The sequence below is a fragment of the Sinocyclocheilus anshuiensis genome, unplaced genomic scaffold, assembly GCF_001515605.1.
Source record: "Sinocyclocheilus anshuiensis isolate Anshui unplaced genomic scaffold, SAMN03320099.WGS_v1.1 scaffold477, whole genome shotgun sequence".
In the NCBI taxonomy this organism is placed as follows: Eukaryota; Metazoa; Chordata; class Actinopteri; order Cypriniformes; family Cyprinidae; genus Sinocyclocheilus; species Sinocyclocheilus anshuiensis.
In genome coordinates this window covers 1,944,946-1,961,795 of record NW_015536549.1, presented here as the reverse complement: position 1 = coordinate 1,961,795, position 16,850 = coordinate 1,944,946, and the positions used below count along the sequence as shown (strand labels likewise).

Genomic DNA, 16,850 nt, shown 5'->3' with positions numbered 1-16,850 from the left:
GTAGTCCACTGTATGAAGAATTTTTGGGTATAATATATCACAGTTTAGTTTATTTTGCTATCCTCACTTTACATAATACACATACTGGCAAAAAAGAATACACTGTAAGTCGCTTTGGATAAAAGTGTCTGCTAAATGCATAAATTATTATAATTAATTCAATTATAAATTACATAAATGAACTATAGTGTCCTACACCCACTAGTATCTTTAATCTCTAATAACTCCATTCTGCTGTCTGTTGTCAGTGTTTCTTTGTCTGAATATGGCACTTATCACATGCTGTGTGGTATCGGTGTTTGGTATCGGGCCATTTTAACGAGTACGTGTACAGGAGCTCAGTATCGGTATCGGTGTCGGTGCATCCCTAAAAAATACTAAGTGGAATTGTTGTTTAATCAAATCTAATTTTTTATTGAATCAAACTGAATCGTTATGATTGAACAAAATTTACTTTTTTTAAATCAAAAACCTGTGAATCAAATCAGTTCTCAAGCCAAAATTTCACACCATTAAATAGTATAAGGCGTTATTGTTACTATTGATCTATTTTTTTTTTTTTGGCCTAATTTTAAAAGAACATTTGAGAAGAGACAGGAAACAATAGGAGAGTGGGATCAGGAAATAAACACTCAAACTTGGTCGCCCATAGCGCTGGAGATGTCCACAAGGCTATGTTTCTAGCTATGTGCTTAGTGTTTTCAAAATCCCTCATCCAAAGTATAAAAGTTTGGGGTGTAACATTTCCTGTTTTGCCACAGGCATAAATGATACTTCAAATCATGTGACTTGTTGAGGACTGGTAGGCTGTTGCCTTTCTAATCAATCAGACTAACAAAGTTTTGCCTTGTGGATGATGAAAAGTAAAAAAATAAATCGGAGAGGCTTAAAGTGAAGACAATGTTTTCATATGATGTAAATTAATACAAGTATTTAAAAACTCCAGGAAAAGTCTTTGAATTTTGTTGTTTGTTGTTGCTGTGCAGTTGTGTCACTGAAAATCAGTGCATAGTTTGAGTATCATGATCATTGTGTTGAGAAACTGTTTTCTCAGGGAAACAGTCATAGAGCAGTGCACGCACTGTGGCCCCAGCAGATGGTCTGATACTGTGCCACACCTCTGTCGGTCCAGGCAATGGGGAAATATTATGGTTCACACACTCAAGAGTGTGTGACTTGAGTGAGGGATGAGGAGGAGACGAGAGCATGTCACTCCAATTACAAAGCCGTTCATGATGAGACGCTTGAAACACCTGGTGTTACTAACTACAAAATCAAAAATAACTCCCCTGAGGTCCTTTGAAAACTCTTAACATTCTTCAAGATTTCTTTATGCATCACTGATGTGACAGTGAACTGCCAGCTGCAATGCCTGATGGGACCTCTGGAAGCACAAGTGTTATTTGTATGATGTTTAATTTTTTTTGCCAATGAAACAGCTTTGTGGAATCTAGTCATCTGTAATACTGCACTACAAGTTACACAGAAGATAGATTGCCCGCTGTCCTGTTAACCGTGTAGCACTCTATATTTAGTACGCTAAGTTTATTAAATGAGCACAGCAATAGGGTTCCAGAGGTAGAATTTTCAGCAGTCATTACTCCAGTCTTCAGTGTCACATGATCCTTCAGAAATCATTCAATCAATACACTGCTTTGGTGCTTAAGTAACATTTTTTATTATTATCAATGTTGAAAACAGTTGTGCTGCTTAATATTTTTGTGGAAAGTGTGATACATTTTTAGAATTCTTATACTGAATATAAAATTATAAATGTCTTAACTGTCACGTTTGATTAATTGAATGTATCCTTGCTGAATCAAAGTATTCATTTCTTTCTAACTAACCCCAATAACCCCACAGTAGTGTATATTTATTATTAGTGTATATTTAACTTTTTTCACTCTTGGTCATAATGCTTGCTACATACTATTTTTAATGGTATATGAAATATAGGGAGTTTTAAATTGCAGTATGCTACATTGTAACAATATTATTTGCATAAAACTGCAAAATAACCATGTTGTGTTTCAACTTTAACTTAACTAACTCTAGTAATTGCAAGTAATGAGTCAAGGATGAGATTACGGATGACATTGCTGCTGCTTTATTCATCACATTGGAAATGGTGGAGTGCATTTAATTGGAAATACATTATTCCATGTAGTGCATTCTGAATAACTCCTCCACAGAGTATACATACTAAAAATACTATTTCATAAATTAAAAGTAGTATGCCAGTGAATATACCTAGAGTCCAAAAAGTGCTCACTCATCTCTGATGCAACTTTTGCCTATATATATAGCTGATGCAACTATATATATAGTTCTCTGATAACGGTGAAATTTGGTTTGAAAAAATCTCCAATTTTTTCTTTTCTTCCCTCCCACACTGGTCATGGCCCCTCACTCTAGTGTGTTCCATCTCTTCTCTATTTTACTTTCCAGTTATTAAAGCCGATGTTATTAAAAGAAGAGAGAAGCTAATCTATATTTGCATTCGCTCTATAGCAATTCATTAATATTATGACATTTACTGCGAGCTCTCTGAGTCTGCCTGCTACCCTTTTCCTTCAGCGAAACGTTAATTTAAAGTTCTGTCTTTGTAATGGAATAAGAAATCCTCTCTGCCCTATCAAATTCTGTGCGGCGGGAGCTGAATACTAATTCAGACCGGGGGAGTGTTTGGAGAAGGACCCTCTCTTTTGAGCAGAGAGCAGAATTGGTTTTAAAGTCTGTTAATATGATGAGCTGTGTACTCTTATTAAGCTCAGTGATTGTTCAGGGGAGTTTCACTGGCTGTCTCTCCACTGTCCACTTAAATTACTGACTCTCTCTCTTTCTCTCTTTTCTCTCACTCTCTTTCTAGACTACTCACGAAATAAATAGAGACATAATTAGCGTATTATATATATAAATATTAAATTAAATAATATTATTTAACAATATTGAACAAAATTTAATTATTTTATTATATATATATTATTTAATTATATATTATGTGTGTGTTTGTATATATGTATATATATATATAATATTAAATTAAATAATATTACTTAACAATATTTAACTAAATTAAATAATTATTACATATTTAAATAAATAATAATATACATAATTAGATTGTTAATAAAACATAAATATAATTTAATTAATTATTAAATCTCACAACAAATTATATGTTTTTGTATTTGTATTATATTTCAAGTTGTATTTATTTTTGGCATTAGTTTGCGTTCATAACTGAAACATTTTGAAATGCGTAGTAAAAGTATGAAAAACTTCAAAATTAGATAAGTCTGCTACAGTCTGATTGTTGTTTATTTTCTGTATGTGTGATGAAGGCAACACAACAGTGGATGAGCTTATGATGAGACTCATGGGAGCCATGGAGATCTTCTCAGCACAGCAGCAAGAAGACATCAAAGATGAGGTGAGATAAAAAATGAGCATTTTAAGGCATCATTGCCGCACACCCGAAGCAAAAATAGTCAACTTAATTATTCTGCCTGCTAAGTTGCTTCATTTGGGCAAAATCTAATATGGCACTTCATAAACTCAGTTCTTCCAAAAATTATGCAGTGCACACTACTTGTAATTCACTACACCAGAGACTGATTAGCAAAGAGGTGCTTCAAAGTCATATTTTTAGGCCACAAAAAGGGGCATGTTGGGGCAGATGACCACTCATTGTCTGCCTCATATGAGTCGGCGTATCACACAGTGGTAAGAATAGACACTCCGGCTGCTTCTGTGTGTTTGTCTGGGCTTCAGACAAACCATGGAAGAAAAAGCACAATTCACTGGCTGTGTAATGTTAGCTTGCGGTGGCCTGTGCTTGTGAAGTCGACACAAAGCTGGCAGGATACGAGTTTGGTGTGTCATGTCTGCCTGCAGTATGCAATTGTTTAAATCAATGCTAGGTTTGCAAACAAATGCATTTACAAAGAGCTGAAACAAGAAGTGTCCATCTGTTCAAATTAATTGAAAAGTAGTGAATAATGTTTTTAAGTGGCATATCTGAAAGGTTATTCCTAATAATGGATCTCTGTATGCTCTGTGGCAACTTTCAAGAGGATATTAACTTCCTGCCTAATTAAAAACACTAGCTATTAATGTTTTTGTTACCTGTCATGACGGGTCTGTCCACGCTTCCTTGAGTTGAGCTAATTAGTCATCTTTCTTCACCTGCATGTGTTAATGTTTGTGTCTGTGGTTTGGTGGGAAAAAAACACAGGCTACTGTCGCCCTGCGGCACATTGACTCGATGATTTGATAAGTCATGACATTTCTTGCCTCGTCCCAGCATTCTCTTTTCTGTCCGCACCCCTGCGTGGGTTGCTTTAAATAATTATTAATCACGAAAAGCAACATAATTGTCATAGTCCTTGCCATTGTCTCAGTGTGAGAATACTTCTGCAAGACTCAAAGTGTTTCGTTCAGTCTCCTTCTGCTATTAGGCCGGTTTCCCGGCTCAATTAATAAGTTCTCAATTAATAAGCTCCTCGGTTTCCCGGCTCAATTAATAAGTTCCGTTAAAAACGTTATTTTTGATTTGTATCTGTTTCATTAGGCTGTGAAATTTCTGCTTCCCTCAGTCAGAGCGCTTGAATAACTCTGACACGGTTATGGGTTTCTGCTGGAAGTGTCTTGACGGTTTGCTCCTCGTGGCAATTAATGGCTGTAATCTGTTTGGCTGTGAAGGGAATGTGATGTGAACGGACGCAAAAAGGGAGCCTGGCATAGTGAGGGTGCCAGAGGAAACGCAGAGGAGATATTTTGCACTTTATGTAGTTCACACATTTGGTCCTTAGCTGGAAAGTGAAACGACAAGTTTTGATTAATTTTCTGTTCACTGAAAAACATTTTTGGGGGGAGAAATTAAAATGTACTCAAAAAATGTAAAATGGGGATATTTACTCCCTAGGATTTGGTATCAATACATATTTCAATTCAATTTTGATTCACCGGCTCTGTGATTCCATCTCTATGTCAGATTTATTCGATTTTAATTCAGTTATGTCTAAACTATGCAATTGAGTTTGGAAGGATTAATTAAAAGGACTAGCTCAAAAAAAGAAAATGTTTGTAAGAGTAATTTTTAAACTATAAAGTTTTGTTGCAAATGAATTAAGAATTTATAGTGATATATCTCAGCTTAATTAAACACAATTATATTGTATACACGGTTTACAAAATCTGTAAAATATTGCACTGAAATGTGCGCTGAAGGAATTTGCCTATTTTAATTATACCTGTCATGTTTGTGGTTTTTTTATCATTATACAATCTGTTTAAATAAATATTCAGAAACACATGCAGTGCAACTTTTTGTCTTTTTTTCTGTTTAACTTTTATTAAACTGCAGCTAAAGTTCTGTCTTTGTAATGGAATAAGAAATCCTCTCTGCCCTATCAAATTCTGTGCGGCGGGAGCTGAATACTAATTCAGACCGGGGGAGTGTTTGGAGAAGGACCCTCTCTTTTGAGCAGAGAGCAGAATTGGTTTTAAAGTCTGTTAATATGATGAGCTGTGTACTCTTATTAAGCTCAGTGATTGTTCAGGGGAGTTTCACTGGCTGTCTCTCCACTGTCCACTTAAATTACTGACTCTCTCTCTTTCTCTCTTTTCTCTCACTCTCTTTCTAGACTACTCACGATGTGTACAAGGCACTTTGGCAGTGTTGTTGCACAGACCATTCGGACGTACAAGACTGACCAGTTCCCATTACTTTTAATTGTCATGGGCAAACGGACATCGAATGAAGTTTTAAATGTTATTCAAGGTAAAATATACATCTAAATGAACTACATTTGCCGGTATGATTGGTCAGATCGCCTGTCAATCAAGCTCCCTGCGAAGGGTTAATTTAATTAAATAAATTATTTTTAGTTTTTATTAACAATTTAAAAAAAAGAATTGGATATAATTATGTATATAACGATTTATATTATTTCAATTCAATTCAAGTTTATTTATATAGCGCTTTTTACGATACAAATCATTGCAACTGAAATGTGCGCTGAAGGAATTTGCCTATTTTAATTATACCTGTCATGTTTGTGGTTTTTTTATCATTATACAATCTGTTTAAATAAATATTCAGAAACACATGCAGTGCAACTTTTTGTCTTTTTTTCTGTTTAACTTTTATTAAACTGCAGCTCAAAATAGAATAGGCCTTATACCCTAAATAAGGATAAATTAAATTGGAGCGCATCTCCAAAATAATCGCACGCAGATGCACATTGCCATTACAGTAGTCAGCGCTGAACAACAGGCAAAGTGTATCCCGTGGCAAAAACAGAGAAATAAATAGAGACATAATTAGCGTATTATATATATAAATATTAAATTAAATAATATTATTTAACAATATTGAACAAAATTTAATTATTTTATTATATATATATTATTTAATTATATATTATGTGTGTGTTTGTATATATGTATATATATATATAATATTAAATTAAATAATATTACTTAACAATATTTAACTAAATTAAATAATTATTACATATTTAAATAAATAATAATATACATAATTAGATTGTTAATAAAACATAAATATAATTTAATTAATTATTAAATCTCACAACAAATTATATGTTTTTGTATTTGTATTATATTTCAAGTTGTATTTATTTTTGGCATTAGTTTGCGTTCATAACTGAAACATTTTGAAATGCGTAGTAAAAGTATGAAAAACTTCAAAATTAGATAAGTCTGCTACAGTTTGATTGTTGTTGTTTTTCTGTTTGTGTGATGAAGGCAACACAACAGTGGATGAGCTTATGATGAGACTCATGGGAGCCATGGAGATCTTCTCAGCACAGCAGCAAGAAGACATCAAAGATGAGGTGAGATAAAAAATGAGCATTTTAAGGCATCATTGCCGCACACCCGAAGCAAAAATAGTCAACTTAATTATTCTGCCTGCTAAGTTGCTTCATTTGGGCAAAATCTAATATGGCACTTCATAAACTCAGTTCTTCCAAAAATTATGCAGTGCACACTACTTGTAATTCACTACACCAGAGACTGATTAGCAAAGAGGTGCTTCAAAGTCATATTTTTAGGCCACAAAAAGGGGCATGTTGGGGCAGATGACCACTCATTGTCTGCCTCATATGAGTCGGCGTATCACACAGTGGTAAGAATAGACACTCCGGCTGCTTCTGTGTGTTTGTCTGGGCTTCAGACAAACCATGGAAGAAAAAGCACAATTCACTGGCTGTGTAATGTTAGCTTGCGGTGGCCTGTGCTTGTGAAGTCGACACAAAGCTGGCAGGATACGAGTTTGGTGTGTCATGTCTGCCTGCAGTATGCAATTGTTTAAATCAATGCTAGGTTTGCAAACAAATGCATTTACAAAGAGCTGAAACAAGAAGTGTCCATCTGTTCAAATTAATTGAAAAGTAGTGAATAATGTTTTTAAGTGGCATATCTGAAAGGTTATTCCTAATAATGGATCTCTGTATGCTCTGTGGCAACTTTCAAGAGGATATTAACTTCCTGCCTAATTAAAAACACTAGCTATTAATGTTTTTGTTACCTGTCATGACGGGTCTGTCCACGCTTCCTTGAGTTGAGCTAATTAGTCATCTTTCTTCACCTGCATGTGTTAATGTTTGTGTCTGTGGTTTGGTGGGAAAAAAACACAGGCTACTGTCGCCCTGCGGCACATTGACTCGATGATTTGATAAGTCATGACATTTCTTGCCTCGTCCCAGCATTCTCTTTTCTGTCCGCACCCCTGCGTGGGTTGCTTTAAATAATTATTAATCACGAAAAGCAACATAATTGTCATAGTCCTTGCCATTGTCTCAGTGTGAGAATACTTCTGCAAGACTCAAAGTGTTTCGTTCAGTCTCCTTCTGCTATTAGGCCGGTTTCCCGGCTCAATTAATAAGTTCTCAATTAATAAGCTCCTCGGTTTCCCGGCTCAATTAATAAGTTCCGTTAAAAACGTTATTTTTGATTTGTATCTGTTTCATTAGGCTGTGAAATTTCTGCTTCCCTCAGTCAGAGCGCTTGAATAACTCTGACACGGTTATGGGTTTCTGCTGGAAGTGTCTTGACGGTTTGCTCCTCGTGGCAATTAATGGCTGTAATCTGTTTGGCTGTGAAGGGAATGTGATGTGAACGGACGCAAAAAGGGAGCCTGGCATAGTGAGGGTGCCAGAGGAAACGCAGAGGAGATATTTTGCACTTTATGTAGTTCACACATTTGGTCCTTAGCTGGAAAGTGAAACGACAAGTTTTGATTAATTTTCTGTTCACTGAAAAACATTTTTGGGGGGAGAAATTAAAATGTACTCAAAAAATGTAAAATGGGGATATTTACTCCCTAGGATTTGGTATCAATACATATTTCAATTCAATTTTGATTCACCGGCTCTGTGATTCCATCTCTATGTCAGATTTATTCGATTTTAATTCAGTTATGTCTAAACTATGCAATTGAGTTTGGAAGGATTAATTAAAAGGACTAGCTCAAAAAAAGAAAATGTTTGTAAGAGTAATTTTTAAACTATAAAGTTTTGTTGCAAATGAATTAAGAATTTATAGTGATATATCTCAGCTTAATTAAACACAATTATATTGTATACACGGTTTACAAAATCTGTAAAATATTGCACTGAAATGTGCGCTGAAGGAATTTGCCTATTTTAATTATACCTGTCATGTTTGTGGTTTTTTTATCATTATACAATCTGTTTAAATAAATATTCAGAAACACATGCAGTGCAACTTTTTGTCTTTTTTTCTGTTTAACTTTTATTAAACTGCAGCTCAAAATAGAATAGGCCTATACCCTAAATAAGGATAAATTATATTGGAACGCATCTCCAAAATAATCACATACTCAGATGCACGTTGCCATTACAGTAGTCAGCGCTGAACAACAGGCAAATAAAATATAAACTGAGGTTACAAAAGTGATTCAGTCAAGATCAGTGAGGGATTTTTTTTTGTTCTTTGATCTTTGATTAACATTATAATGACTGGCGGCAGCGGCTGCTGTCAATGCACGGATCCAATAGTTTTCTGGTTTCTGGTGCAGAATAGTACAGCCTAGCGCATTTCACACAGTCTGCTAGTTTCACTTTCGCCAGAAAGTCGTGTATGCCTAAGGTCTCTCCCTACCGTTAAGTAACTTGTGCATTGTTTTACTTACTTGTTTTCTGACCGCTGACCGAACTACAAACTTTCCAGTGATGTCTGTGAGAAAGGTATATTCACTCGACAAGTTCTGCGCCGCATGTCTGTGAGAAAGGTATATTCACTCGACAAGTTCGTGCATCTGCGCCGCCTCGCGCTCAATCCACTCAGCGTGCTTTGTTTATCAGCTCACGCACATCAGCTATTGGCTACAGGCGTTAATACTGAAAGTTTAAGGTTATATTCGTTGCATACATATACTTCGTAGTAGACATCCTTAACTCCATTCTGCTGTCTGTTGTTCTGTTGTCGGTGTTTCTTTGTCTGAATATGGCACTTATCACATGCTGTGTGGTATCGGCGTTTGGTATCGGGGCATTTTAACGAGTACGAGTACAGGAGCTCAGTATTGGGCCCGATACCAGTATCGGTATCGGTGCATCCCTATTTATCATTTGTCATTTTTTCCCCCGATAATGTTGATAATCATCTGTTACCTGACTGATGACATCGACATCGCGATACTTACGAGACATCATCGATATACGATAATATCGTCATATCGCCCAGCCCTAGATTCAGCAAAAAGAACCGATTCATAAGAATAATATCTTCATGCATTGGACTACTCTGGTTGGATTATATGTTTTTGATTCAACAAAAATAAGAATTTTTTTGTGAGTTGGACTACTCTGGTTGCACTGAATGTTCCACATTCACTATAAAGAAAAAATAAAAACTACAAATGGATTTGAAGGGACAAAATATTGTACCATTGACTTAGTTTTGAATTGAATTTGTTGATTGAAGTGCAGCTAGGTGAACTGCTGGGGATAACAGCGCATTTCAAATCATGGGTGTCGAATCCAAACCCTTTGTTAAACTTGTGTTTGTACACAAATGAGTGAGCCACCTTAGAAATGTGTGGGAGTGTTTGAAAGCATTTGTTGTTGTGCCACCACTAACAGCCTGCCATTTGAGGCAGTTTAGGTTTGCCCTTTAAAGTCCTTAACCGAAATGTCCTTGTGTGTGTGTGTGTGTCATCCCTGCCCTGTACAGTCAGGTGACTAATAGTGACCTGTGTGTGTCTGTCCATGTCTGTATGGACAGATGTACACCCCTTACATACACTGTCTGGATCAACAGGCAAACCCCGACAGCGCACACTCATCCACCAGGATCACACCAGCATTCCTCTGTGTGTATGAGTGAGTGCCATGGCCTGAGGTTGTGCAGTCAGGGGTAAAATAGTTATACACTTGCTCCATTAACTCTACTACAGGTCACGGCACTGACTCACTGTATGTCGAGTGAAATAGAGAGAAAAAAAACATGGGAGAAAGCTTTCACACTCTTTACCCTGTTTAATTATTTTCATCTTGGCCTTTGTTTCTTTTTGACAAGCATTGAAAGAATGTTTTACTGTATTCATGTAGAAGGATGCAAATGGAGTAAATAGATAATCAGGTTGAACTGCTTATAAATTTGGTCATTAACTTTAAATTTAAAAATAACGAATATATTTGTCATTATGCTTAGATATGCCATAATAATAATAATAATAATAATAATAATAATTATTATTATTATTATTATTATTTTATATATTGTTTTACATGACAACCATGAATTATGATCTGCTACTTGATTTTGCTAGTCAGGGGCATCATAGAAATAATTTTATTGAATTTACTGTAACTGAGACAGTAAACATTTTATGACCTGTCACAACACCTAAACATTTTATTTTATGTTAATGTTATTTTATTTTTAGTTTTCAGTGTTTATTTTATTTTTCTATAAATTGTACTGTAAGTTTTAAATGTGTGTATCTGCATGATAACCCATGTCACAACACACAATTTTTTTTTTATTGTACTATAAATTATACATTTGTATGTCTACATGATGACCAGTCACAACACCTAAACTTTATTTTATTTGACTTTACTTTAGTTATTTGCAGTTTTATATGTAGTTAGGATAATGATCTGTAATACCTGCTGGAAAAATAGCTACCATTAATGTTGTTAATTTGTTTTAGTAAAAATAAATGTAATTATTCTGTCATAATATGTTTGTTTTCACCATTTCATAAACCCAGTAAGATGTGAGAAGCCATTACATTTTTAACCTTGATTAAGAGGTTTTCATTGACATGCATTGTATCTAACAACACTAATCTATGGCACATTCAGTGTAAAACATGGCCTCTCATGATTATTTGCTTTATTATAACTTTTGAAAGTCCTTTTGAAAGATTTTGCCTTTTACGAGCAGTTCTTCAAAAGCACAATGTGTTCTGAAAAGTCGCCGTATATTTGTTCTTATTTCCAGCCCTCAGATAAAAGATCCAGTTGTTTGTAAACTCAGTTCACCTGAATTGTTTCAGTGTTCTTACTTTACGAATAGAGAACCACACACATCATCCTACAAGCTCTTCCTATACCACAACATGGTTTTCACACACTTTAGAGCTCGTTTGAATAGAATTTGAGGATGTATCTCTCCTTTGATCAGCCTCTGTGCTCTATCCCTCCTTTCTCTCCTCTATCCTTCCTTTTCTTCTCCTCTGCTCTGTGTAGTCACAACTCTTTCACATTTCCACACAAAGTCCAGCCAGGAGAAAAGACCCTTAGTCTTAAAAGCGGCCGCAGACAATCGCACGAGCCTGACTGCACAAAAGCAACAGTAGTTATTCACAGGCTTCAGTCTCAGCAGGTAGACCTGCAGCTGGGTCTTAACAAACAGGAGCCCCACACACGCGCACACACACACACACTCACAATAATAAAAGAGTCTGTCCATTGTATGTAGAGGAACTCCATGCATTCACTTCTATAAGATACTCTTTCAGTCGTCCCCAGTTAGAGTGTCCGACAATACAATAGTATTCAGTATGTGGCCATTACTGCTGACAATGACGAGGAACCATCTCATACGTCAAAGATCCAGTGGGATTGTTATCTGGATAGACATGCTCTTATTGGCTATCTGGTATAGGATGTAGATAATAGAAATATAGTGATAATAGAAATAAATTCTGAGACTACTAGAAATATGGCTAATTATATAATCAGCTATATTATTTTTCCTAATTATATTATCAACTAAACAGTTTTAATAAATAGTTAAAATACTTTTTGGACAAATTAGTTCACATGGTCGGTGTCCTCTTGTTTTTCCAATTAGTGACCAAAAATTAGAGCAAAAATCTTATTCTTACAGCTCCAAAAATAAATCCAATTGATTAAATTCTAACCTTGGTGTTTATTTACTTACTTATTTTGAAACATTATTATTATTATTAATAATATTAATTATTAATTAATAAAATGTCTTTAATTTAGCTAAATCTATTATTGTTTATTTCCAAGTTTATTTTATGTTTTTTTTTTTTTGCATATAAAAAATAAATATTAATGTTCATATTCATTTCAGAAATTAAACATTGTTTTTCTAATTTTAGATGATTAGTTCATGACATTACTTTTATTCACCCACGTTTTTCTTTCAGAATGAACGTGAAGCCAGAGAAATGGTCAAGAGAGAACAAGATGAAGCTTATCGTTTGTCTCTGGAAGCTGACCGTAAAAAGGTTTGGCAAAATATTTAATTTCCTGTTTTGCTCAGATTTTTTGTTTCTTTGTTTTTATTTATTTAAAGTTATTTATTTTAATTTAATTTAGAAGTATAATGAAATATAAAGTTGTTGAATGTTTGTGTACATTTCTTATTAGGTATTTTAGTATGGTATGTTGTTAGTTAATTTGATTCCTTTTTTTTTTCAGAGAGAAGCACAAGAGCGAGAAGAGGCAGAGCAAGTCCGTCAGGAGCGAATCAAGAAAGAGCAGGAGGAGGAACGAGAGGTGAGGTTTACTTGGAGTTTCACTGGTTTGGTGACTGTTTCAATAACACGGTTTATATGACAAGCTCAAGGGATGGTGAAATGAAGAAAATCTGAGAATGACCCTAAATAATGCACCCTTAAAGTTGCCTGATACAGGCCATGTAATCGTGATCCTTCCTTGTAAAGAACTGGAATTCACAGAAATTTAGTTTCCTTGTTTGCCAGATATGACTGATTTCCTGCATTATGTTACTATTACTTTGCGTTACCAGTTAGTTCCAGTTAATTGGTTCAAAAGAGCCAATAATGCGTTTGAAAACATCTTAAATCTTTAAAACCACTCTTTCTCATCCAATGAAGCAGAAAAAATGCACACAAAAATGACACCCGTGCTTAAAGCCCAAATTTAAACCTGAGTTTCACTCACCTTGTTAAATATTCTAAACATGTCACTTAAATGGGATTTCATGCCTCATAAGATGACAAATAGCAGTGACAGTCATAAAGCTTCATGCCCTGTTGTAACCACTCTCATCAAACACAGTTTACATTGTTACACAAATCACATACATATTTGCGATCTGCCCGCGTCCTGCAGTGTTTGTGCGATTGCCCCGTATACGAGCTGTACAAAACGACAGGTGCACGTCAAAGCACTGACACTCTCACAAAGACAGCATCAAAAAAAAGTGTCACGCAAAGTTAAATCTCACCTGTAGATGTAGGAGTAAGCAAATATACCCGTTCCCTATCAGCTGATCAGCAGAACACAATACCACCATATTGACATTCAAATGTATTACAGATGGTGTGTGGTCTAGCGCTCTTTCTAAAGACAGTTTACAGCATGAAGTGTACTTGTTAATTTAGTGTGCTTACAAGTTCCCCACACACTCTTTTTAATGAGATATTTGCTCACCAAAAACACAAAAAGCCACCACACCAGTGTCGCCAGATTATCGTCTGTTTATTCAGCAGTAAATCCTAACCGGACCAGCTCAGGTGAAGCAGCTATATGAGATAATTTGTAACTTTTAGGCTTCGACAAAAGCATGTAATTAGTTCAATCTTTTATTTCCATGGTACCATTCATGTCAGGACGTGGTGTGTAGGCTACAGTATATACCTTCAAACATACGATCCCCCCACAATAGCTCACTTTAGCTTCATTTAATGCTCGTCTTGGACAAAGCTTTTAATATGAGGCATAATGTGGAGAGGTAAACACAAAGACGGCCTGGAGGCAAAGTAATTGTGTCTGGTCTGTTTTCAGTGCTGTGTGTGTGTGTGAGCTGTTAACTCAGCAGCAGCCTTGTGTTTTAATGAGAGCAGGGTCTAAAGTTCTTCACCTGCTGTCTATAATGAACCCAAGGGGAGAAGAGGCTTGAAACACACATACAAAAACACACGCACATCACCTGCGCTAAACTCCAAATGACCGTTGTTTTTTTCCCCCTTCCATGTTTAAAGGTCACGCCTTTGGACGTGAATCTCCAAGCTGTGAAACGGGTGACATATCTTCGATTCCTGCACCTTAGAGGTCACCTGTTACGTTTCATGACATCTTGATGATGTTTGGATTCACTCACAATCATAATTAACCTCTTGCTCTTGAAGTGAAAGATTAGATTTAAACTGCACGTTCATTTCTGTGATTTTCAGCAGCTGTTACAGTTTGGCTGTATGCGTGTATCTGTGTGTTTCTTCTCGTGAGTCATTTTTGTGACATTGTGTGTGTGTAAACAAGGCGGTAAGATGCTCTCCACCTGGAGTCTATCCAAGCACGCGCGCACCCTCGCACACGCCCAAACCACAGCACCTCGGTGGGTCTGTTGCAACAATGGGCGCACTGGAGGGAAACAATCAGCAGAAGTGTATAGAGAAGTAGAGAAGGGAAATGCTCTGTGATTTGGACTCTTTTGTGACCCAGACAGCGCATGAAAGGCCGAGGGGGAGTGGTGATGTCATTATTCTCTGCCGTCAGGTGCTACTCACACACTCTTGTTTGTTTAGCGCAGTGAAAAGGATGCTCCTTAGTGCCCTTTGTGCGCAGTGACCAGGAAACACACAGACACAAACGTGCACACATACATCCCGAGCAGGGCTGGGGAGAGACGCCGTTCGGCCCCCAGAGGGCTTTTTAAATGTGGCCCCTACCTAAGAGAACGGGGCCGGCACGCGCTCACACAAGCCACCTGCTGCTAATGAGCTACTGTTGTACACTTTGATGAAATATAATTGCATTATGGTGTGTAAATAAAGCCTTCGTGTGTTGTCACAGCATATGCTGCCCAGTGTCACAACAGGAACAACAAGCTAGAGTTGAAAAGCCCAGAGGAGTGGCAGGTCGTGCTCCAGGTCACTAGAGACGGCACAATTCCCTCACCTCTCCCTCTCACTTTCGCTCGTTCTCTTTCAAATGTATGCGCCTTCTCACTGTTCCCCTCCCCATCCCTCGCTTTTGACAATTTTTAATTTTTTTATTTTTTTATTTATTTATTTTTTATTTTTTATTTTTTTACAGTGTGATATTACTATGACGTGCAAAATGGAAAGATTTTTGTTGTTTTTTTGTGGCACGTTCAAGCTGTGATGGAGTGCTAAATTTAGGACGATGGACGTGTGACTTGCGTGTTGCAGTTTCATTTGATCCATGCACATATATATTATGTGGTACAATAATGTGGTTTTATAGTCATTTTAATATTCAATAAATCTTCATATTCAAAACAGGAGATTTATAAAGTGGTTAGTTCATGAGATACATATCGATTATTTTTCTGTAATGTTACCATTTTGCTGTCCCTTGCGCAGGCTATCCGTCTCTCATTGGAGCAGGCCCTGCCTCCAGAGCCCAAAGAGGAAGGTGGAGAGCCAATCAGCAAGCTGCGCATCCGGACGCCAAGCGGAGAGTTTTTGGAAAGGCTGTTCCTGGGCAGCTGTAAACTCCAGGTCCTGTTCGACTTTGTTGCCTCCAAGGGCTACCCATCCGACGAGTTCAAATTGCTTACCACCTTTCCACGCAAAAATGTGAGTTCACACGTGTACACAAACATTTACTATAGATGTCTATAGTTTTCAAATAAACTTCATATAATGTCTATACATTTTGACCCTAAAATAAACCTTAAGCTTAAAACTTTTTGCATTCTTTAGAATAATAGTATAAATAAATATGAATAAAATAAATACATAAATATGCACTTATAATTTCTTAAAATGACATATTAGCCCTATATATAAGATACATGATACACTTATATATTATTTATTTTGTTTATTTTAACTGTGTTTGTGTGGGTGTATGTATATGTGTGTGTATATATATATATCTATATATATATAAATTATTAATAATATCAAAATAATAATAATAGTAAATATGATTATTATTATTATTAATAGTCTATATCAATCATGTATATATTAGTGTTATTATTATTGTGTATTTATGAACCACATTTTCCTGTAAAGGATATTCTCAAAAAAAGGAAGCATTGTTTATTTATTTTTTATTATTTTTAACTACTGAGGACATTTTTCTGCATATTTGGGTGCAAATAACTAGATTAACACATGTATATCATAATGGTATCGCTCATGACCGTAACCCCGCTCATGACAGCTATTATAAGTACACAAGTGCGCACATAGTCCTGGAACACCCAACTCCTTCCTGTTCAATATATTTGCTGTGGGCATCTTTCCCCATGCTGGAACATGACTGATATTAGTCTAGAGCCCCACTGATGGTGAATATCTTTTAATTCCTGTCCATCTGTGGTGCACTAATAACTGTGTGTGTGTGCAAGGAGTGTGTGTGAGTGTTACA

General features: G+C 36.0%; 1 protein-coding gene across 2 annotated transcripts in view; it reads left to right on the top strand.

Moving 5' to 3' along the window:
* The window catches only part of faf1 (Fas (TNFRSF6) associated factor 1), a 97,858-nt gene that overhangs the window by 72,746 nt on the left and 8,262 nt on the right, over positions 1-16,850 (top strand). For both annotated transcript variants that reach the window (XM_016500844.1, XM_016500853.1), the window contains exons 14-18: positions 5,649-5,785; positions 6,775-6,863; positions 12,686-12,766; positions 12,960-13,037; positions 15,833-16,048. In XM_016500844.1, coding sequence (XP_016356330.1) covers positions 5,649-5,785; positions 6,775-6,863; positions 12,686-12,766; positions 12,960-13,037; positions 15,833-16,048 — 601 coding nt within the window. The remainder of the gene's footprint in view (positions 1-5,648; positions 5,786-6,774; positions 6,864-12,685; positions 12,767-12,959; positions 13,038-15,832; positions 16,049-16,850) is intronic.